This window comes from Pelmatolapia mariae, linkage group LG1, assembly GCF_036321145.2.
Source record: "Pelmatolapia mariae isolate MD_Pm_ZW linkage group LG1, Pm_UMD_F_2, whole genome shotgun sequence".
Taxonomy (NCBI): Eukaryota; Metazoa; Chordata; class Actinopteri; order Cichliformes; family Cichlidae; genus Pelmatolapia; species Pelmatolapia mariae.
In genome coordinates this window covers 20,114,911-20,139,900 of record NC_086227.1, presented here as the reverse complement: position 1 = coordinate 20,139,900, position 24,990 = coordinate 20,114,911, and the positions used below count along the sequence as shown (strand labels likewise).

The 24,990-nt window shown below is 38.4% G+C and overlaps 1 protein-coding gene across 10 annotated transcripts in view; it reads right to left on the bottom strand.

The window, feature by feature from the left end:
* plekha7b (pleckstrin homology domain containing, family A member 7b) overlaps positions 1–24,990 on the bottom strand; it is an 82,228-nt gene that overhangs the window by 36,684 nt on the left and 20,554 nt on the right. For 8 of the 10 annotated variants that reach the window (XM_063475053.1, XM_063475058.1, XM_063475081.1 and 5 more), the window contains 5 exons: positions 9,131–9,214; positions 3,609–3,720; positions 2,533–2,637; positions 2,059–2,131; positions 1,529–1,629 (listed from right to left, as the gene is read on the bottom strand). In XM_063475053.1, the coding sequence (XP_063331123.1) occupies positions 1,529–1,629; positions 2,059–2,131; positions 2,533–2,637; positions 3,609–3,720; positions 9,131–9,214 (475 nt within the window). Of the gene's footprint in view, positions 1–1,528; positions 1,630–2,058; positions 2,132–2,532; positions 2,638–3,608; positions 3,721–9,130; positions 9,215–12,084; positions 12,289–24,354; positions 24,492–24,990 lie in introns of those variants that run through there. The other 2 variants (XM_063475103.1, XM_063475108.1) reach the window with 2 other exon arrangements.

Here is a 24,990-nt window from a genome sequence, read left to right as displayed (position 1 = left end):
AGCCTTGGTGGTTCCTCGGTTGTTCCTGAACATTTTAACCAGTTTCCTCTCATCTTAGGGTTAGACAGTTTGGGTCTTCTTCCACAATCTGGCAAAGTGCTGACACATCTGAATGATTCATAATACAGTTGTTTGAACTGATAATCTTTAAATCTACAGTTGTTTAGAAATCGCTCCAAGAGGCCTTCTCAATTTGTGTAAATCTACTCTAATTCTCCTTCTTAGCTTATCAATGGGTTCCTTGGACTTTCCTATTGCTCTGAGTATTGGTTAATTCAATGATTGGTGTAAAAAATCCTTGTATGCCTGCAAAGAAAAACTACCTGTTGTATTCAATCATGATCACTAACAAGAAGTTAATAGGCCTTGGCCTTGTCAACGCCGAAGATACTGTAGAATCTTCAGTACAACTTATTAAAAGATTTAAGTGAGTTCATCTATATACACTGCTCAAAAAAAATAAAGGAACACTTTTTAATCAGAGTATAGCATCAAGTCAATTACACTTGTGGGCTATTGATCTGGTTTGTTAAGTAGCAGAGGAGTTTGTTAATCAATTTCAGCTACTTTGATGTTAATGAAATTAACAATAGGTGCAGTAGAAGGTTAACAGTGAGACAGTGACAATGAGAATTATCCGGTTTGGTGGTGGATCCATGGAAGGACACACAGACCTCTACAGGTTAGGCAACAGCACCCTGACTGCAATCAGGATGAATTCAGACTCAGACTGTCATGAGCTCAGTGATGCCCCGGTCCAGATCTGGGAGGAGATCCCCCAGGACACCATCCATGTCTTACTAGGAGCATGCTCCAACATTGTCAGGCATGCATATAAGCACTCATACAAACTACTGAGCACCATTTTTAGGTGCTGCAATGGAATTCTGACAAAATGGTATAGCTGCCACATCATTTTCTGGGTGCCTTTGAATTCAGCCCTCTGTAGGTTGATCATTTTTATTTCCATCAAATGATATGCCATGTTTTCATTCCTAATGCATTAGCCAGTCCATATCAGTATAGATATCCAGCAGGATTTTTTCCCATTGAGATGTGTTCCCTTACATTTTTTTAACAGTGTCTTTGATCCTGTATGTATACCTCTGACCCTGTGCGAATTCGAGAAAAAGAACAAAAAATACCACGGCATTCATGCTCATGATGAGTGTATTTAAACTTCTTTCCACAGTTGTATGATCTGACTATTTTTGATGCTCTGTTGTATAGACACATTTTGGTAGATACTGAAGTATAGAAGTGTCATACCTAATCAAAACAATAACTCAATAAATAACAATAAACATATGGATATATGAAAATGAGATATGAAAATGAGATTTGGGCACCAGGCAGCACACAAACAGCCTTTCTGTGTTACAGTGAGCACAGTGAGGGGAAACCAGTATGTAAGGATTGTTAACAAATAACAGCGCAGCAATAAATAATCTCAGATGAAGTTTTGAAATCCGCACATAGACATGAAAACTTCTTTTAAAGATCTGACTCAGTGCCACTTCAGTGTTACCTTGAAAGCATATTTGCGGTTTATGTGGTCCTCAGGCTCAACTGGCGAAATGACATAACTGGGCAGAGGGATGCTGCCAAGTACTGTTTCCTCTCGGCTGTCTGAAATCAGAACACACACACACAACATTGTTACTTGCATTCAGAACAACATCTAATTCTGCCAATATCTTTTACGGTGTTTACAAATGACTGCAGATTTATGAATAGCAGGAAAATTAGCGAGGCATAACTCATGCGGGACTCAAGATTCTGCAAGGGCATGTGGCTGCATGTGGTATGATGGGACATGTGGCTTATCTATTATTCAGTATGATTAATAAAGGAGAGAAGGTACATGCTATGGCAACGCAAGAAGAGATCTCAAGGTAATAAGGATGCAAAAGCTGGTGGAAAAAGCATGTCATATATCTAATTACAGGCTGTCATTAATCAAAAATGGCAGCAGATGAGATCGCTAAAGGTTTGCATGTCCAATTTTATAATCTTTGTCTGTTAAACCTTCACCAAGTGCACTGTTCGTACGCTCACCTTTGTAGTAAAATAAGCAGTAGTCGGACAAAACAAACCACTTCCGTTTCCATAGTCGCATTCCAGAGCTGTCCTAGAAATGGATCGGGGGAAACGCAATACAGACAATATTTAGAAATCCTCCAGCAGGAATACATTTTAATTAAAAAGTGCAGTTTGGGAATAACCTGCTTGTTAATTAGGATTACTTTGGCAGAAAGCTGCAGCTGCTACATTTAACTCAGCGCTGTAGTTTTATACTTCCTAGGATTGTGAGATTTAAAGGTTTTGTAAGGTCAATATGAGCTTTTAAGTTCTGCTAAGGGACAGAGAAAGATCACTTCCATACTGCACAGTTACACCTCTTACACAGTGAAGGATGGTAATCCTGTGGCTGATATTTCACTGCGTGACACATTTAAACATTTGCTCAGTCTTTAACACGTGCTCCTGTATAACACATCTGCCTTTCGGACTCACTCTGAATATGCTCACCTGTTTATAGAGCCAGCCTCTCACCACCACTGGGATATTGAGGTTTCTTTTAATAGCATGATCCCTCTTGCCAAAACTGTGTACTTTCCCCGTACCTCTGGAGCCCTGCAGGAGCCACAGATGAACGTAATCAGTAACAAAATAAAAATAAAACATGAGGCAATTTAAAATTAACATATATAAAGTCATTTTGTGTGATGCTAGCCTACTTAGAAAGGAAAAATCATTTTTCCTTTAAAATAACAAAATGGCCTTCTTTCCTGGAAGCTCCTTTTTTAAACATCCTTAACGAGAAAAGGAAATACCAAAAGTATACTCCTGTGGACGCGCGTGTTCACTTATAATAGAGTTTATTCTTAGACAAAGTCAGTCAGTTTCTCAGGTACATTTATACAATAAATATGTGAGGCTATTTGGCCGACGAGCCGCTTAAAAAGACAAATCAGGATTTGTGATCATTTTCTTTTTGAGACACTAAATAAAAAACATACATGGTAACAAAAAAATAACAAAATGAATGAGGTGCACTATTCAACCTCAATACATAAAGTTTCTCTGACTGTAACTTAATAGTAGTCGACTCATTTGTTAACTGGGGAAATAAAATTTTGTTACACTTGTTAAATTCGGACTGTTAATTGTGGCTCACATAATCAATGTGATAATTGATCTTAGGACTATAATAGAAAATGGACTGGTTCTTATATAGCGCTTTAGCACTCAAAGCGTGTTATCCATTGTGTTTTATTCATCCATTCATGTACACTTTTTACTATATCTAAGTACTTTCAGTCTGACATTCACACTTGGAATAAAACATCAGGAGCAACTCGAGGTTAAGTATCTTGCCCAAGGACACTTTGGTATGCAGACTGGAGGAGCAAGGCATTGAACCCCCAACCTGTTCTACCTCCTGATATTATGACAAATTGAACAAATGTATTAAAATTTGTAATATCATAATTTACTAAAACTCAAAACAAACAAAAGGTTATCTCGATCAGTAATACATTAACTGGTTCATGCTCTACAGTATATCTAAAGCCTTTGCTTCTCAGAGAACCACTGAGACTCACCTTTGACCCTGAGGAAGCATCGACTGCTGCTGAGGTCACAGCCTTGGAGGACTCTGTGACCATGTTGGCTGATCTCTGATTGGCCGCTGACTTGGACATACGGGATTCTATCCTACATTTGAGACAACAGCGTGGAAGAAAAACAGAATGCAAAAAAGGATGAAAAGCACTGGCAGTGTTGTTCCTTCTCAACTCCTCTGACAAGCTCCAAACGTGCAATAAAACAGAGCGCAGTCCTTTGCTGAGCTTTCACATATAAAGGATATGACTATTTCCTGACACCAACGTGAGACCACTCAGAGCCAATGGTTTTCCACTGGATGTGTTAACACAGAGGGAAAACTCATGTAACACTTGGCCTGGCAGTCACCTCGTGGCGCACACACACACACACACACACACACACACACACGCACACACACACACAGAGATAACAAGCCAAAACAAACTAAAAAGACAAAATTCCCTCGAAAACCAAGAGTAAAAATCATAACAATGGCACATATGCACAGCTTACAAGGAATCTACTTCCCACCTCACACATGACATCATCATATTGAAAGGGAACGTGAAGAACTAACACAGTCACACATGCCAGAGACAAGCTGGTGTCAAATAACAAATAGCTTGCACCACACTTTAAGCTATTCTAACACTTTAAACAGCCTATTTTGGACTGCAGCCAACCATAGTGTGCAAGTACGTGTCTGTAGCTGAACAACAATACCAAATGTTTGAGTCCAACAGCAAATTATCAAGAAAATAAAAAAGAAAATCTTGTATCACAGAGTTAAAGGCATGATAGAAAACAGGTTAAAGCTTATTCATAGGGGGCTGATTTATGTGTGTGTGTGTGTGTGTGTGTGTGTGTGTGTGTGTGTGTGTGTGTGTGTGTGTGTGTGTGTGTGTGTGTGTGTGTGTGTGTGTGTGCGTGCGCATATCTATGTTAGGACAGAAAGACTAACATTTTTAAAGCAGAATTCTTTTATTCATTAAAAACTCCAGGAGCCAAGTGAATGACTTACTGTTGGCACAAATTTCCCAAAGTCTCATTCTGAATTATTGTAATGATTTTTAAACAGAAGATCATCTTTCATACCCCAAGTGCCCCAAGCTCTTCTGTGCCTCACTTCCCCGCTGTGTCATTACCATATTCTCCATCCAGGAAACAACAATGTTTCCTCTCTTACCTACTGCGGTCTAATTAGTTTTGACTGATTGCAAACAACCGAGGAGAGAAATCACGTCAAAGTACAGATTACTAATAGGGGCCAACGACATGGCATCTACAGCCATTTGTGTGAAGCTTCTGACATTTTTGTATACTGTATGCAACGCACCTCAAAGATAATAAAAAGAACAGAATTGAGATGCTTCTGAGATGTAAAACAATAAAGATTACATTCGGCAGCCTCAACATTAGTCCGCTTAGAGCCACCAACAGCAATGCAATGATACACTGTTTAAAATTAATGCTTTCCTTACATGATGTTACATCATAGCTTTTCCAAGACTTGCATCAGATCTTCTTAACAGAGAACTGTGAGAACTGTTAATGTGAGAAGTGTTTTAACCTGAAGTACAGAACAATGTGATGGCATTGTGGTTGTGGACACTGTAATAACCAGTAAAGAAAAAATAAACTTCAATCATTTTTGGCCAAAAAGTACTGCATCTTAACTTCAATGGGCATGTACAAATTTACTGATGGTGGGAGTGACATGTTTAAAGGTGACCTACCTGTTTTTGCTTATACCTCTTATATTAAAATAGTGGATCCTGGTTTTAAAGATGACCAGAATTTCAGATAATGAGGTCAGTGTTTGTTCAAGCATTCCTGATGATCCAAATGCTTTCGATTGCTTTAAACATTTGATTTAGGACTCTTCCTCTCTGTGACATCTGTATGATGCCAAAAAAGTCATAAAAAAACCCATTCGTGTACACTAAAAGAAAATAAATATTGGCTGATATATTCGAATATCAGATTTCTATGTGACCAAACATTGGTACTGGTTGGTATATCAGTCAGGTCCTTGAAGGAATAACTAATGAGTAGTCAGGTGACCTCTGTGCTATATATGTAACCTAGTAGTTTGTGCTTAGTCGAACCTAATTTACCAACAGGAACTAATGTGACCTGACAATGTCCTAACTCCCCCTGCATTGTTCAATAAATAGGTTATGAGCAGATTCTTGTGCTGATTTTTCCTTTGTGTGCCGCAACACACACAATCTAGAGAAAAGTAGGTAAGACTGAGGCATCTGTCAGAGACTAAAGCAAGAAAACATACAGGTAGAACAAGCGGGGGAAAAAAAGGAAAGTCAAACTGGAGCACAACTTACAGTAGTTCACTCCAAGCTTGGATTGCTGCCAGCAGTTTTACAGGATGTTTCTGTCTTATCAAGGGGACTCTGCTGTTTTATGTGAAGTTTTCATACTGTTTACCACCACTGTCATTGGAGCAGTTCCCCAGGAGATTTGTAGTGGCATGTGGATGAGAGGAGCAATATTTCACATAGTGCGGTGTCGAAGTAGGAATGTCACTAAGTTCCATCTCTTCCTGCTTCTTCTGCTATGATGGAAATGGAGGTAGACTAGATGTTTTTTTAATCTTTTTAGACAGTGAGTGTACATGTGACTCAATGACTCGATCCTGGTAGAATAATCTAGACAAACTCTGAGGCTTCAGGCCAGTAAAGCAGAGTCTGATCAACCTTTCTGTGGAACCGGGCTTCATGAAGCTCATTCTCCTGATCTGCCTGTCCTCAATCCTCAATATCTCCAGGGAATAAGTGAGTCAATTATTAATGGAAGAAACCCACTTCCTTTAAAGTATTATTACAAGCAGAATGAACCCCTAACGTCAACATACTAATGAACAAAAAAACAGCAACAACATTTAAGCATGCTGTGAAATGGAGAAATAAAATTTAGCTATCAGCAAGCAATGACCAAGGATAAAAAAGCATGTGGTAGAAGTAGATCCAGAGGAAAAGCAGAAAAGGCCTGAAAGGGCACTCACTCCTGTTTTACAAGTGGATGAGTTTACAGGCGGCTTGTGTTACATACTGTTATAAAGTCTAAGAGATGCAGCTTTTACCAGATATGAAGTGTCCAATGATGTTTCACTAAAATATTAAATTGTATCATCTTGCAGTCTTTTATTACTTCTAAATTGATGCACTGCTCATATGTTGCCTATTTGGAAACATAGTATAAAAGACAGAGTCTGTATAATTCTAAGGAAACTTGAAAGTAAATATTTGGTACACTGCCTAAACTGGCTCAGGCAAACTTTGCTCTTCTTTGGATGTTGAGTGCCTCATTCAACATGAGTCACACTTCTTCAATAACGTTAAGGTCCACACTCTGGGGAGGCCAATCTGTGACTGATAGGCAAACACACAATGGAACACTATCTGCATCCGCATTGGCGGTGTGTTTAAAATCATTGTCATGCTGAGAAACAAATCTTTTGCCAATCAGATGCTTTCCAGACAGCACTGCATGTTCAGTCAAAATCTGATAATTCCCAACACCAAATGCAACCCCAAACTATGACAGAGCCTCCGCTCATGCCTCTTTTCAGACCTCATCCATACATACTGATAACGATTTGAAGGACTGGTGGAGTCATCATTTCATCAGACCTGTTGCTACTGATTTTCAGAACAGTTCTTGTGTAATTTGGCATACATCAGCCTTTTCTCCCTATTTCTCTTCCTTAAGAATGGCTTCTTGACAGCTACCCTTCCACTGAGACCATTACCGATGGTGCTTCAGTGAACAGTTGATGGATCAGCGGAAGAGCCATATATATCTGATCTTTGCTCAGTTTTTTTGTTCTGTTCCTTAAGGACTTCTAATGGCTTCGGGAACTGCCCATCTGCTGTAGATAGTTTTGTAGGCCTGTCACTTTTTCTTCTGTCCTCTATTCGTCCAGTTTTCTCAGATTTTTGTAAGGACACACTCCACACTGTGCAGAAATATGACAAGTTTTTGGCTAATTTATCTTTAAGCACCTTGTTGGTGCAAAAACACAATGTTATGCCCTTCAAACTGTTGGACATTTCTCATAAATTCAACAAACACACAGAAAACAAAGTGCAACAGCCTGAGAAAGACACAGTTTAAAGTTGTCATAACATTGATTCATCCATTGAGTTAGTCATTCACAGGTCAGTGTTAAGTGACTAACCAACAAAACAAAAAACATTCCTCTGAAAAATGACAGGTAGAATGAGAGTCTGGCTCCTTGGAAGTAAAATATAATTGAAATTACTTTTGTACAACACTGTATCTTTACTATTGTTTTCTACCTTTTACTGATTTTAGCTGTGGTGCTGCATCCACTTTGCTTTGAGTGCAATGTTTCCCTCAGCTCAGTTCAACACTTCACACAGACAGTGACTGGCATATGTATGAATTGTGTCAGTGTCTTTTATAGTAATAAAAATAATTACACTTAGTGTATATGCTATGACTTTGGCTTTTCTTAAGTTGTGTTTTCCCTTGCGTGGCATCTTTGGAATGTTGTTGTAGAGCAGACATAAAACAGGTGTTATTCTTACTTTGATGAGCTTAAAGAGATCAGAAGTGGCATTTTGTTACTGTTGAAAATATGCAAGTGAGGCATCCATAGCGTTAAAGCCCCTTTGATGATATACAAATCCGTGTCTCAGCAGGACTGAACAAGGGATGATGGAGAGTTTTAAGAAGTGAATGACAGTGGAGGATGCATATGAATCACTTTAATCAGTTTCATATTGCTTTAACAGATGCTTGTGCCCCGCCATGGTGCTGTTATAGTGGAATATTTGGTATGCACGATCATCTTACACCAGACAGCTTAAATACAACCAGACACCTGCTGCCTTGAATTGTGTAGCTTTAATGCCTTTGCAGGTTATGATTTACACAATGACATAAAAGGAAATAAATCCGACTATCGTGCCATGACAATATAGTAATGTTGCCGCCTAGTAAATCCCTCCTTTCAATCAACAGTTCTCAAATCACAGTGAGCACACAGTCAGGAGTTTGCTTTTATGGTGTCAACGGCATTGAGAGAAACAGCCCAGGTGGGCCGGAATAACTCGCTGTTATAATACAGCCAGCATTAGCATAACAGATTGATGAGTCAGATTCATGGCTCCTGACGTGATATGAATATGATCAAAGTGAGATGTGAGTGTTGTGTCATTGCCATAGATTCCATTATGGAGTTATAAATACCATGGTAATGGTGATGAATACATTCAGTTTATTCAAATACGACAGTGCCCATCCTTTTGTGTTCTGACAATGACTGCTGGTTATGTTGCTAATAAACAACAAACTGAAAATCAACCAATTTTAATCTTCTTGTTAGTGGAGAATAGACACTTACACTCCCTTGCTGTGGCACGTTTCGAGGAGAGTAACACTAAAGACTCTCATCTCAGGTTCGTAAACTAACTTATATATTTAAGCGAGCATCATATACATCATTCACTTAAAAAAAGGTAGGCCAGCTCACCTGTCTTGTAGTGTGTAATCTATGTTTTCAGGGGAAATCTGTCCAGTCACAGGATGCCGAAATGATGTAGCCCTCAGGTTGTGGCTGCAGGACAGAGGGAGAGACAACACCAAGAGAAATAAGAAAAGGAGTATCAAGTCATTAATCATATTCCTTCTGGACCAACTCCCTGCACACCTGTGTTTCTATACTCCTAGCTGTCTGTTGGATGAGGGTAAAAATATCACATAAAGTTCATAAGCTTACAGTGATGATTCAGTCAACAGCAAAAAAAGAATCTTCGATAGCCCTGCAGCCAGCCAAGGCTCATATTCCTTTACACAGAGTGTAGGGCTCAGCATTCCCCGTAAGCCAGCCCACCAAGCTTTATTGATTTCAATTAGATGGGCCATTCATTGCTTTAACTAGAGCATAAACACATGTTACTGTCACATGAAAGAATAGCAAACATCAGCTACTGGTGATGAGAGGGCTGAATAGCATGACACAACAAGTTTCTATTTGTTGTCTGTTGTATAATTACATGTGACTAAACAATGATGGTAATAATCACTTTTTACACCAAAATAAAAATATTTTTCAAATCCTCCTTGAATACAAACTCAACAAACTGTGTCAAACTAAGCCTAAACAAATATAGTGCCACACTGCAGGCCCTGAAACCTGTTTCCAGCAGGTTTACTCAATGGATGATTTCATTCTTACAAGCTTTAAAGTCTGATTGCCCATCCTTATAAACTAATAATTGGGGTATTTTTAGTTTCACTCATTCACTGGATTTATCTAAAGTACCTCACATTTGTTGCCTATCCAGGAAAGGTTGTCACTGCTCATCATCATTATCACTCTTTTCCGTTGAACTTTTTCCTTATTTTTTAACAATTTTATGTTGGAATATTACAAAAAAAATGTCGGTGAGCAATTTGCATTGCATTTGATATATTGCTATCATAGATGCAATTTCAGTTTTGAAGTCTCGACTCGGGCAACTTACAGAAATGATTTCATTCAAGCAAAAGACAAAAAGGCTGGGAGCAATGATGGGTTAAACAAACAAATAATCCTTTTAAGTTGATACTTTTTACTAGTGATTTATTAAATTCTTCTCTCACTGTCTCTCTTTTGTTTCCTTTAATCATCACCGTCATCGTTTACAGCATATTTCACCACTGAAACTGAAAAATACTGTGCGCTCACAGGGTAAATACTGCTATGCAGAAGCTAAACACTTTCATAAGCACTCGCGCAGGCACGGATAAACACATTGCTGAGATAAAAAATGTTTACTCTATGTTCACTTAAAGTGTGCCAGGAGTAAATAAATGATTATAGTGCAGTGGGAGGTGGGGTGGGGTGGGGTGGGGGGTGAATGCTCTGAAGGAAAGCTGCTAAGTTTCAGTACCATACAGACGCAGAATGATAGAAACAGAAAGTGGTTCTTCACTGCATCACCATGCAGCAAAGGGAGGAGGAAACAAATAGAGCAGGCTGGAAAGATTTATGAGTCGACATTTCAGCAAAGTTCACAGGAAAAAAAATGCAATTCTGCAGATGTAAAAACATGACTTCAAGTATAAACGGTATATAAAATACATGTTTAGGATCACGTGTATCCTGCATTGAATTCAGCACTTAAATATCCGTAGATAAACAAAAACTTGCACACCCATGCTTTCACACACGCAGAGATTTGACCACTCATAATTTGCTGAGCTGAACTGGGCACATACAGGCAGCAGCACTGCACCAGGCTCCCCTGTTAATTAGGAATCTGCATTCTTTGAGGCTTTTGTTTTAGCCGCATTACTTCTGAACTATTTGTCACGGAATTTGAAGCATCCCCAGCTAATGTACCAACAATGCAGCACACTGGGCCCATTTGTTTGGAGAAAATTAGCTTCCTTGAAAGCTTGTGACGATGCTTTTTTTTTTTTTTAAAGGACGGGGGAATAAACGTCCGGTATGTGAGCTACCGAACAGCCATCTAAATTATGTAGTGGGGAAGCACTGAAGGTTTCATTTAGTTGCACGATTTGTTTAAAAGAGTTTTGTAACTCAACACAAAGAGCAAAACAAAACTTTGAAAAGACGACAGTGTTTTCAGTCATCCTGCAGTTGTTTCTGTCTCCTATGAAGTCAAATGTTGCAATACAGCAGTGAGGGACGCATCATCTGATAACTATGCAGTATATATTATCCTGACAGGAGTTCAAGGCTTGCATATTTCAGCATTCAAAACCATCGGGTCAAGAGTTTTACCAGATAAAGTAAAGAATGACTGATGTTTCTCCTTGCAGTGAACTTCAAGAAGGCATGTCTCATTGCGTCAGTTTAAGCTGAGCCACAAAAAAGGGGGCTGTAAGTAAAAATATTGGTTTAGTTTGCCCAAATGCAAACACCCTTACACCATCAAATGGAGCTTTTTATATGAACTGAAATGAGTTTGATATACAGTTGCCAAACTCTGAACACCAAATGACAGTCTGTTTTTTTTCATGTGAACCAAAAACCTTTCTTGAGAAATTTGTGCAGAAACAGCAGCACTGCTACTCAGTTCCTACGAGCATGCTCTGTCTCTCTTTGCTGCAACAACTGGATTCAGCCCTGGCACGCTATGCAATATTTTGCAGCAAAACAAGACGCTCAGCCTAATCCCTGTCCAATACATGGGTTAGGTCCAGACAGAAGGGTACCAAGGGCAAGGCGCTGTGGACGGAGCACCCAAGACTCTCTCACACCAACAGAAACACCCTGAGGTTTCTAACTACTCCAGTTTTTCTGTAAGAAATTAATCACACTACGAGAATACAATGAAAACTCCTTGTACAATCTTTATAGAACTTTTTCAAGAACAACAAACTCCAGTGGGAAAAAGAAAACTGTGCCCACTATGAGAACATATCTCTCTACCACTATATACTGCTATATAATACACATAATGGCAACAGTCTGACCTGTTTTGAGATCATGCATCATCATGAAGCCACTGGACTCGCCGTGGTGCCAGGTTATCCTCTCGGCACTGTGTCAGGTGGAAGATGCAGAGGGTCTCTCATAGAGGCTGACATCCACAAAGAGCAGAGTAAAGTGGAGCCAGCAGGATATAGGCTGAAGGGGGAGCTCTCCATCTCCACTTTGTCCTGCTTAAGCGTGCTATCTGAGTTTCACCCCACACTTACTGAGTGGATGGTAGAGAGCTATCTCCCTCCCATCAGGGGAATGCCTCAGTTACTTATCAGATCTTCCTCCCTTTCCATTTTCTCTTCGCTCCTCTCTCTGTTTCTCTTTCCCTATTTCCTGGAATTGAGCTTTCTGCTTCCATAAATCTCTTTCAGGGAAATATATGCAGCAGCCCTATACCTATGGCTGCTATTAAACTGAGAATAATTTATCTTTGACATCAATTCAGTCTTTTTGTTTTGTTTTGGACATGGCAGAGTTTTTGCCAGTTTCATGATGTTATGCTGCTACTGCAGCCTAATCATTTCTTAAATAATGCGTTATTCATTTATTTTAGTTAATGATTAATAACAATGATTAATGATACATTACTGATATGCCCTAAGTAACAACACTGCAAGTAGGGATACCAAAAGGACTTGACAGCAATTTTCTCACAGATCACAAGCTTTGAATGGCCAGGTAATTCCTGTTCTTTCATACTAATGGTTTCTACCATTTCCAAGTTCAAGGATTGGAAAGGAAAATGTAAATAAAAACAGAATCCAACAATATGCAGGTCTCATCAACCCATATTTAATTCAAAACACAAGCTAAAAAACCCCAAATGTTTAAACTGCACCATGCCTTCTAAAGCCTGTATATACCTTTTAGCATTGATGGTGGCTTTCCAGATGTGCATGCTGTCAGTCTCAGAGGCACCAGTGAACCCCTTTACCATCAGAGATGCAGGCTTTTAAACTGAGCGCTGATACCAAACCTGATGGTTCCTTCTCTTTAGTGCAGAGGAAACAGTGTTAGTTGAAAACGTTCCTCCAGCTCTTTCTTTTTAGTACTTCCTTTTACAGCCTTCTTTACATGTGTGGTTGCTTATAATAAAATTTCTCAGTTCGAACATTTGAGATGTTTCCTGTTCTATTGTGAATAAAATCTAGGTTTATGAGATTTACACATGATTGCATTATTGTTTTATTTACACTTTTAAAGTTCATATAATAAACTGTACGCAGTGAAGTCAGCTAAACATGCTCACAGCCACCACGGCAACAACATCAGTTTTGGAAAACATCTGTTGTGCAGTCAGTAAACTGCTTTAAGCTGGGACTGTTAAAATAACTATGATGACATTGACAAAAAACACAAGAAAAACTAGAGTGTTTAAACTAGGGTTAAACCTCAGAGTGTCTCCTTTTGATGCTGGTTTAACAGCAGTATTGATCTATGCTAAGAGGGAAGTAAAAGTAATCCAGTAACCCAAGGGAGCCGGTGGTACCAACATACTGTAGGCCTATGAAAAATATTAAAGTTAGTAAAAAAGACTTCAGTTTGCTTTTTCCTGTACAGTTTTAAATTTTTAAACACAAATAGAAACTGACAAAACTGCAATGTGATACATTAAACAATAAGCTAGAGAAAGAACGGCTATAATGGTTAACTGTATGAACACAGGCAAGAAGAATCTATTTCATTTCCACATAGCACCCAATAATAGGTGTCATAGCAGGTGTCTAAAAATTCAGTGAAGCAATGAGAAAATGTATACATGATGGAACTAACTCATTAATTACAAATGAATTGTAAGACAGACTGGTTAGATACATTTTGAAAAGTCATATTTTTTTCCCAGATCCATTTGGAATCAACAGAACAACAAATCCAAGAGTTATCTAGCAAATTTGAGGAGCAGATGTATATTATTCCATAAATATTCAAATACCAAGTGGCATTAAAAAACTGTGCCAAACTATAAGTTAGACTTGGGTGACTGGTGAAGATGTTTGGTTTTTGGTTTGGGGTGGTTTTTTTGCCCAGTTGACAGATAGACTTCCTAATCCCATACTTTTAGATACTTTTAGATACTATACTGTATCTATACAATACACTGAAAATGTGATGGTATTTATTTATTTATTTGTTTTTAGTATGATGGGTACCACGGCTTCAATTCTTCCAGAACCGATGGGGGCAACAGCCACAGGAAAAAGTGGCAGCTGCCACAACTTGTTGATAAAAAAGTAAAAAGTATTTCAAGTATGAAGGTTTGATGGTGATGCACAGATATAGTGATGACCAACACTGAAGGTGTGAGCACTCAGAGCAGTATTCTCCTGAACAAAGGGTGATGCTGCTTAGACAAAATTGATGAGATATTATTTTTGATGTGTGGTGTCACTTGCAAGGGCGAGAACAGCAAGTATAAAGGTCCTATTATACTTGTAGTAACTTTCGTAGTCTAGTTGGCAACCATCCTAACATCTCATTCTGTGTCCAGTCAACAAAATATGTATAATGTAATATTTTTTATATTTTACAGTAACTCCTGGCAATTACACAACAACTTTTTAATAAATGTTTATGTTTCCGTTGCAATACCAAATAGCACCACAAGGGAGTGCCTCCATGATTTTGTTGGTAAGCTACATTAGATAGATGCCCACAGACACTCACCAGTGATTCTCATCATTATAACCAGCGAAGGTGGAGTGCGGTGGAGAACTATGTGGGCCTTGTATAGTTGACTTTGAGTACTGTAGGACAAACATAGTATCAGCCTAATTTTTCTGTCTTACACAGCTCTGAAACACTGGAAGTCTTGTGATTCTTAAGGCGTCCACTGAGTCAAGAAGATGCACTGACAGCAACAGCAGCTGCACAGAAATCTGTCTCTTGAACCAGTGTGCTTACATAAATCCTCTGCCTGCATTTGACCTCTGAGAGAAATAAAAACTACAAATCAATGTTGTGAAATGAATCACAAGATAACAGCAATCATTTAATTGAGCTGGGCTGCTGATTTAATTTCCAGACCAGTGCAATTAGCTGTAATGAATGTACAGCATCATTAGTATCAGTAAGTTGTTAGTGTGCAGATGATAGGCTTCAAAAGAATGAGATAAAAGCAAATCAAAGATGTGCTGGAGATATGCACACATGACAAGCCAAATGAGGTGCCACAAGCTGTTAACGAAGTCTGTAATAATACTCATGTCTGTGCGTGTAATACCCCACCCATGCAACGAGAGCGTGTTACAGAGTGCGACGGGACATTACATCATAAGGGAGATATCGTGGACCTCCAGAAAACACCCCATAGCATAGGAGGCAAAAATAATTAAGCCTTAATAATAGTGGTTTGTGCACAGGGAGCCATTAAGGAGATAAGCATTCAGCAGCAGGATTTCTGAATGTTGACTGAGCGTTATCAGTTTCATAGAAGAGGACTGCAGCAGCCTCGCTCAGCATCATTTCCCTGACATTTGTGGAAGAATTATCTGGGCAGTCTCTCCCAAAAAGCTATCGGGAGATTCGACTGCAGTTCAGTATGGAAATGAGGGATACGAGCTTCACACTGAATAACTGGATTTTCCCCATCACTGCACTCATTCATCATCAACTACATTGTTTTTAACAGCAGCAACACCAAGCTGAATTGGTAGCATGACACAATGATTGCAGCTGAAGGACAGCTGTGTCTCTAAGATGGAATAAATAAAACAGGAAAATCTTGGTCCAAGCTTTACTTAATGGAGCACAGTCATCCAGAAAAGAAAAAAAAAACACTATTCAAGTAGCACTGGACAAAGACAGGCTCAAACGGGCCCAATGTGGCTCAAAAACAGGTGCACAGACTTGCCAGTGTCTGAACATCGGTCAAACAAAAGGGTTGGCAGTAATTGAAAGAAGTGTTGTCTTATTAACATTCAAAGCACGTGCAGTTCTGACACAGCACATTTCATTGGAGTCACAATTGTCCTTTGGTCATGCTGTTGCAAAACAAGTCTGGCAACAGCTAATTGTTTTACAGTGAATGTTAGAGAGACTTGAGTTGGACCAATAATAACAAATGCATGGAAACCTGATTTAAAAAACTGACAAAAGTAGATGTGGCTGTTGAGATTCTGATGTCTTATATTTACTATTAAAAAAACATGAACTCCTGTTATTTATTTGTTGAAGATTGTTATAAACTCCAAATATGCCAGCAACTGGCAGGGCAGATTAGGCTTTGGGCACTGCCTCCTCTTTTCCACTGGCATTAGTTTTAGCTGGCTGATAAATATTTATAAAGGGTGATAAGTAGTAATTCATCAAAGACAATGTGTTAGTATTATGCCCCAAAACATGACAATAAAATGGCTTTCAAAAGCTTATTCCAGGGATCAATAATAGAGATATGCTGTGACAAAGAAAAAGTTGGGAAGTCTTCTGAAGTGAGCATTACTCAGAAAAAAAAATCAATGGCAGGTCCCTGCAGCTTTTTGGGTCAATATTTAATACCACAGATTTATCCACACCTTACTTGACGAATATTGATGGCCAAGACCAATGACAAATCACATTTATTTGACGTCTTCAATTTTTGCTAATAAGAATAGTCACATTTCTTCGAGTAATTGAAAGTAATGTTATATGGTGTTCTTGTAACCTTAACGGTATGAAGTCTACTTCACAACATCCTTGTGAAGTGTGAAGTGCATACATAAAGGAGAACATATTGTGCTCGTTTCCAGCTCCATATTCTTATTGTTGGGCTCTACTTGACTAACCCTGAGTTCATCCACTATCTGAAAAAGGCTGTTTTAGCTCCGTTTCTCTTCCCTTTAGGCCAGTGGTTCACAAAGTGTGCGTTAGGCAGCACAATTGAGGCATCCAGCCACTATACATGGAAAACTTGGGGGAAATATGACATAGAAATAAGATTAAAAAAATCAGTTTGTAAGAAAAATAATCAAACACGAGTTTTCTGATGCTATCATACTGAACTTTATTTCTTATTTTATTTATATTTCTTTATTTCTATAACTTTATTTTAGTCTGATTTCAAATTTCAGGGGGGTTCTGAAGTAGCATATACCAGAAAATGATGGCACTGTTATAGCTCACCGGGTTGAGCCAAATGGCTATTTCAAGGGTCCAGGTTTGGTTCCAAGCCTGGGCCCTTGCAAATCTCAAACCTCTCTTGTATCTCAAAAATTCATTAAAGTGTAATTGTAAAATAGCTAACTGATCATCTGCAGAAGAATGGTTAATTTAAAGAGCTTCAGTCAGGTTTCAGATTTCATCAGAGTTCAGAAACAGCTTTAGTGAAGGTTACAAATGAGCTTCTTAGGGTCAGTGAACAGTGGACTCATCTCTGTGCTTGGCCTGCTAGATCTCAGTGCAGCGTTTGATACTGTTGACCATAACATTTTATTACAGCAATTAGAGCATGTTGTAGGTATTAAAGGTACTGCGCTACAGTGGTTTGAATCATAATAGACTGTAGTTTGTTCATGCAAATGGAGAATCCTCTTCACACACTAAGGTTAATTATGGAGTTCCACAGGGTTCCATGCTAGGACCTGTTCTGTTTACGTTATACCTGTAGTATCATTAGAAGGCATTGCATACTTTTTGACTGCTATGCAGATGACTCAACTTTATCTATCCATGAAGCCAGATAACACTCACCAATTAGTTCAACTGCTGGAATTTCTTTAAGACATAAAGACCTGGACCCATCAGGATGTCCTAAAAACTCCCTGAAAAGCCTTCAGTTGATCCAAAAGGCTACAGCAAGAGCCCTGACAGGGACTAGAAAGAAAGAGCATATTTCTCCTATATTGGCTTATCTTCAGTGGCTTGCTGTTAAATCCAGAATTAAATTTAAAATCCTGCTCTGGACATACAAGAATAATACGGCCTCATGTTATCTTTATGACCTTATAGTACTCAGACTGTGGGTTTATTTGTGGTTCCTAGAGTATTTAAAGGTAGAATGGGAGGCAGCTTTGAGGCCCCTCTTCTGTGGAACCAGCTTCCAGTTTGGGTTTTTTGTGTTGGGGTTCTCTCTTCTTTGGGGGGGAATATTGAAGGGTCTTTACCTTACAATATAAAGCACTCTGAGGCAACTGTTGTTGTGATATAAATAAAATTGAATTGAATTGAACTGAACTGAATTGAGATAACCATATTGCAGATATCGCACATATTGTTCTCTTTGACATCATATAGATCTATAGGGTAGAAAAACTGAGTATTGCCCACACTGAAATCTCCCTGTTCATCCACTTGCTTATCCAAATCATGTAATTCCCCTTTACTGTGACCAACACAGCTTTTTCTGTCCGTTTTCTGTCATCATAAGATGATCGAATTAGGAAAATAATTGTATTTTCCAGGAATACTGACATCCAGCTTTCATGAAATAACTCCCTTTGAGTCATAGACGACCAAAAGAGTCACAGATGGCCAATTCAGGGAAAATAACTAGATCTTTCACGAATACTGATGGACAATTTTTATGTAATAACTGCCTTTGAGACCAGGGATATTTACTTTAAGTTTTAATTTGCTTAATTATCATAACATTATAAAATCAAATAAAACCTAATTTAATTTGTGGATGTATACACAGCTGACAACTCGAGTAAAAGGGGTAAATCAAAACGGTCTGAGTGGGGGAGGATACTGTTCTCATTCACAATCAAACTGTAACTGACTGATTTCATACATGCTGTGGAAATCTTTGTAGTTCTAAACATTGCAGTAGCATGCCTGATTTCAATGTTCTTACATTTGATCTAGCATGCCAGATCTCCTCTTGGAGTACCGAATAGCTGTGGGAGAGGAGATTTTGCAAAGCAAATGTCTCCTACCAAGACAAAAACACACCATCAGCAAAAGTATCACAACCTGACAGTGCAAAAGAGACATGATACCATCTGCAAGCCCATCAGAGGATAAAGTTAGTTTCAACTGCAAGTGTAACTTGCACATGGATAGCTATTTTCAGTAGAATTCACCTACTAACATGATATTCTCTCAGCTACTTCAGTAGAGGTATAGCTGATAGCCTCCTTCCAAGTTTTTTAGGAATAAATTTATTCTGCTATGCTTCACCAACTGAAAATGTCAAAAGCATACCAATCCCCAGAGTAATGAGTCAAGTTGTGCAGTTAGAGGTCTTAACCAATCTCAGATAAAGAACTCAAGAATACCAAATTGCCTAACATCTCTGGTTAGTCAGAAGTGATATTGTGACTTCCAGCATCTGTTCTGTAGAGACTCCCTCACTATGATCTAGTCAACTACTACAATCCAGAGCAAGATGCAGACAAATGACAAACACTAAAAGAGGGGATTTTTCAATAACAATTGAAGCACAGAGTACTTCATTACAATGCACACACCAAAAAAGAGAGAGCTACACATGAGCGCTCAACAGGAAACATCAGCAACAGCTTGTGTTGTTGTTAATGTCCCTTATGGTGATCAGTGCATCAAGGATTCCCCTACAGTTTTAGTTTAATTCAACTTTAATTCAACTTAATTTAAAATGTTAAAGTAAGATGGCAACATTTTTCCACAATTTCTATTTTGCTATCAGTTATCTTTGTTTTTCACGTATTTCCATCTATTTCTATCACCTTGTATATTTTAAACGATAAATAGTCAAATATCTCAAAGATTTTTAATGTCTATCAACATGTTATTTTTTATCACCGAACAGAATATTTTGCTTCAATGATGCACAGAAAGCATCCTGCAGAGATGCACGCTACTCAGCTAAGCAGACTGATTTCAGGTTCCAAGCAAATGATTCCAAATCAGGAATTAGGGCTCCTTGATCAGCTAGCCAGTCCTGATCAAGGAGATCCTGGACATGGTGTCTCTTAAATGCAAATGCTGGATCATGCTCCATGAACTGGAGCATGCTAACTAATGTCAACTAACAGAGCAGGATGAATGATAAGCAATGGTCCTGCATGCAATTATTGCCCCTTTTAGACATGTACTCCTTTCCATTAATCTGAGAGCATATGAACCTTTCTGATTGAATCTAGTAACATTTACATTTTTTTAAATGGCATGAGTCTGCCACTTTCCATCTCGCTTGCTCACACGGTCTCATACTTTCCAACTAATCTCACGCCAAATTTGAGGAAGTATGAGTTAATGAAATGATGAATTTTCCCTTTTCTCTTTTAATAATAATAATAATTATTATTATTGTAAGACTTCATTTTTTTTCCACATTTCCAGAGCAAAAGAGCATCACAGCGAAGTGTGTGAAGTTGCAACTTAATTACTGATTATAATAAATTATTTGCCACATTGAAACAGACCTGATCAGGAGCTAACCACAAATGACACTGTGTTCTTCACTTTACAATCATACAGTCTGATCATTTGTTTGATCTGTATGATGGATTTAAATGTCAGTGTTGTGTGAAAGTCTGAATGAAGCCATGAGAACATTAACATCAAAGTGAACTATTTCTGCATGACAGGATGCCCTTGTTGTAAGAGATGAAGCCAGCAATATTATGTACCCCATGCCTAAAAAAGGCTTATGTGCCAACACAGACTTAACTCCTTCCTTACTGACACAAACAGGAAGGTACTGTATTCTAGGTCATTCTGAAGTGGAGTGCTTCAGTTCAGTTCAATTCCATTTTTTATATACAAAAGCAGTAGCCTCAATGCACAACAATATTCAAAAAACCCAAAAACAATCCCATAATCCCCATTGAGCAAACACTTGGCAACAGTGGAAAGGAAAAACATGTTTTTAACAGGAAGAAACTGCTGGCATGACCAGGCTCAGGGAGGGGCAGCCAGCTGCCATGACCAGTTGAGAGTGAGAGCAAAGAGAGACAGGACAAGAGGTAAACTATAAGAGAGAGCCCAAGTTTAATAATTGCTTATGATTAAATATAGTAGTGGTGTATAAATACACAGGGAGTGAAAAAGAAATGCTCAGTGTGTAATCCCCCCCAGAAGCCTAAGTCTAATACAACAAAACTGTAAGCTTTATGAAAAAGTAAAGTTTTAAGCATAATCTTAAAAGTAGAGTGAGTCTGTGTCCTGAATCCAAACTGGGAGCTCACTTGCATATAAAACAAAATCAAGCAAAAACAGTCAAAATAATTAAAACAAATCTTAAGCATCAAATATAAAATGACAAAACAGATCGATTTCTTTCTTTGATAACCTGATTTCCCCTGTGGCTAAGGAACACTGAACAAGAGCATATGCTTCTGTTTTACATACTGAGCCTCAGGCTCAGCAGCTAAATACAGAGCCCAACCCGCATCACAAAGCCAAACACAGCTAAACGCTTAGCTGTGCAATGTAGGACAGAAGGGGATGTGAAGTGTGCAGGAAAGCTAAAGCTGAAAATCTTTGGGCAGAAGATAAACACAGGGCCGTTAGCTGTGCTGACTCCAAAGCTAAACATAACACCAAGATCCAACAGTCAGATCAATTTTACCAAAAGTCACCAATTTTGACACTTTCATAGTGGTTGTAGTAACTCATTAAACTTTTATTGTACCTTCTTACATTATGACTCATTTGAATTTGTCTGACTCACCCTTGAATCTCCCCCTTCCCACCCATGTGTAGGAGGCTTAACTAGCAAAGTGATCATGGCACTGTCAGCAGAATAAAATATATTAAAGAGCATGAGCCTGTGAAATAAAACAATGAATCAGAAGAGATAAAAAGATGTTAGCTCCCCCATTCCTTCTGCTCTCTTCCTTCTATTGTCCCTACCCATAGCCTCCCATCTGGGTAACTTGTGAACTAAAACAAGGCAGTACATAAAATCAGCAATGCGTCATTCTGGAAGCAGAACAAATAGACAGAAGATAAAATACTTCACAGGTCAGCGATATCCTGTAACACCCTTTTCCCCCCATCTAATTCGTGTAAAAACACACAACACAACTGAATTAATTAGTAACTCAGGCCCGTAATGCAATGAGCTTGTCTCTTAACTCAAAGATGAAAAATGGAACAAACATACTCGAAGGTTTTACTGAGCTCTTAATCTTGCCATCAGATGATGTATAAAGGTGAATATAAAGACAAAAATAAAGTCGACTGAAGCAAAGTTATGTGATAAAGTTTAAGAAACAGAGACTTGGAGGAGAACATACAAAGTTGTGAAAAGTTAGAATAACTGAAGAAATATTTTCCCTTTTTGCACCTTACATTCGTCTTTGATGGCAGAAGTGGTGATAAATAAATTGTGCAACATATCCTTGAGGAGAGAGATTAAGGGGGAAAGTCTGGCTGGAACAACCTATAAAAGATTTTTAAAAGTAAAGGTCTGTCAATAAGCAACAGTCTTCATCTGCAGTTTATGTATCTGGCACATAGCAACATGTAAGCTAAATTAAACCCCAGAATCCAGCACAACATAATAAGGTGGTTGTTTAAACTATAGTTTTTCAAGCAAACCTGATGATAAAGCATAGCTGTGGCATCCTTTGTAAAATTATGTCTATGCAATCACATGACAGCCATTCACGATCTGTGTTTATAGTGGGGCAATGTTTTTGAGCAGTGACATGCATATAAATGAATTTACAAAAAAGACTATTCCCAACAACCCGTCAGATTAAACATTTTCAATAATCAGTGCCAAAGCAAAATTATGAAAGAAGAGGAGATGAGAGAATTCTGGGGAAATCGTCTCTATATCTTTCTTGCACTCAACTGCATTCGTCATTGATATTCATAATAAGTGTCAGAGCTGTCATAGCATCTTCCCTGTAAGCATAAAACTGATTTTGCATCAGTAAAAGAGTGGTGCATCATGCACAGCCTCTTAACACTCTTCCCATGTGTACACAGATGTGTTGTATGGGTGGGGGGGAATGGATGCAGCATTATATCTAGTATATAATTTACATGGCAATTGATTCAGCAACACCAAATATCAATATTTCATGAAATAAATTAATATACTCGGGGAATGCTATGAACAAGAGCGCTCATCTCATGCACAATCATCTTTACTTACATTAAATCAGCTCGACCAAAAAAAACATCCAACACTGGACATACTTAGCTTGACAAAGCTACTTCCTAATTCAGAGCAAGCTAATGGCTCAGTCACACGAGGAAAACTAGGACAAAAAATCAGTGCATGGTGATTGCATTGATTTATTGTTTTATTTTTGTTTTGTTTTTTTAATATTCTGCAGCTGATGATTGCCCAGGGCATCCAGCAAAAAGTTGCAGTCTGACTTGGACTGACTACAATCCGTCTCAGAGAGATTGTCAAAGATTAGCAAATAATTACTACCTAATTTATAAATGCAGACAGATTGCCAGCACATTGCCATCAGTGTGAATGAGCCTTTGTCACTGAGCACAGCTCGAGGGGACTCAACTCAGCTGGCTGCAAACTACTTGTATTCTGGTTATATTTAGAATCGGATGGTTGCTGAATGCAAATGTAACAGTTAAATGGAAATTTCTGTTAAATGTGATTTTCTGCTTAAGTAGACAGCAACAAATATGTGATTTTTATGACTTATCGCAGTTGATTGCTGTATTATCAGAAACAGATTGCACGGAATTGCCAACTTGACACCATTAAATTGCAGACTGATAGCAGACTGATAGCAGACTGACTCTGTCTCAAAGCAACATTAATTGCAGATTTTAGTGACAGTGTTGGTATGTTTGTCAATCTCATTTTGCAGGAAAAAAAACAAAGACAACTTTATCTTATTGGATAATACAGATACTGACTAAATTTATATTTGCAGACATAATGAGCAATCGAAAATAGGTGACAAATCGCATTATATGTTATTGCAATACTCAGCATATCATAAAATGTTAAAAGAATTGCAATAATACCATATTGTGAGTGAAGTATTGTGATAACATCACATCATGGGTTGTCTGATGATTCCCACCTCTAATGTGTAATGCTTTCTTATGCTGCCAGTAAGCCTTTACAGAATTTTCAGTAACCCAGCTTGTCTTCACTTCTTCAGGTGACAGTGAGAGATGACTGCTCTTTCTTCAGAATAAGAGAATCAATTGCATACAACAGCCATGAAAAGATTTATAAAAAGACAGATGAAGAGTTCCTGAAAAAGTGAAAACTGTTGAACAAAAGCACAAACCAAAATGTGGCTCGTCACCACTGTGTGCATCAGAGTTATCTGGACTAGCGTCACCAAGTAAGCAAGAATATGTGGCCTAAAAATGCAAATCTTAAAAATATGTTTCTTAAAAATGCAGGCACGGCCTACCTCAGTGCTAGCCCCATGCAGCAGCAGTTATCATTTATGAGGTTTATTCCGAGCATTTTTCTGTCTTCGACCTGTCTGCACCCAGTTTTGAACAGTACCAGATGATGGATGTGCAGAATGAATGTGTCTGACTCGCACAGCGAGAATATCTGTCACGTTTCCCTGAGCACACACAGAGTGACAAACTGCATATGTTCATGCACAGATTATCTTTCTGATCTCTAAACCCCATAATCCCACAACATCAAAAACTGAATCAACAAAAAGCTAACAGATAAACACACTGTGAGCAAGACACCATGTATCAGATACAAAAATTCCAGTTCATAATTTGCAAATATTAAAACAAAAAAACACTATATTTGAATCTTTTTCACAAATAACAACATTTCTTCTATTCAATTTACAGTATGCCAGGCTAGACAATATAAAAATAAACTGCAGTAATTAATAGAGTTGGTGACCGCCGTATTAAACTGATAGATAAATAATGTGGGCATTTAGGTGGCGATACTGTGGCTAAACTGCACAGACTTGACACTGGCACAGCAGTTTATTCTGTCTTCTGGGTGAATGTTTTACTTCAGAAGAGCTTGCAGAAAACCTTCTCATTACACAAAACACCGGCCCTCCTTT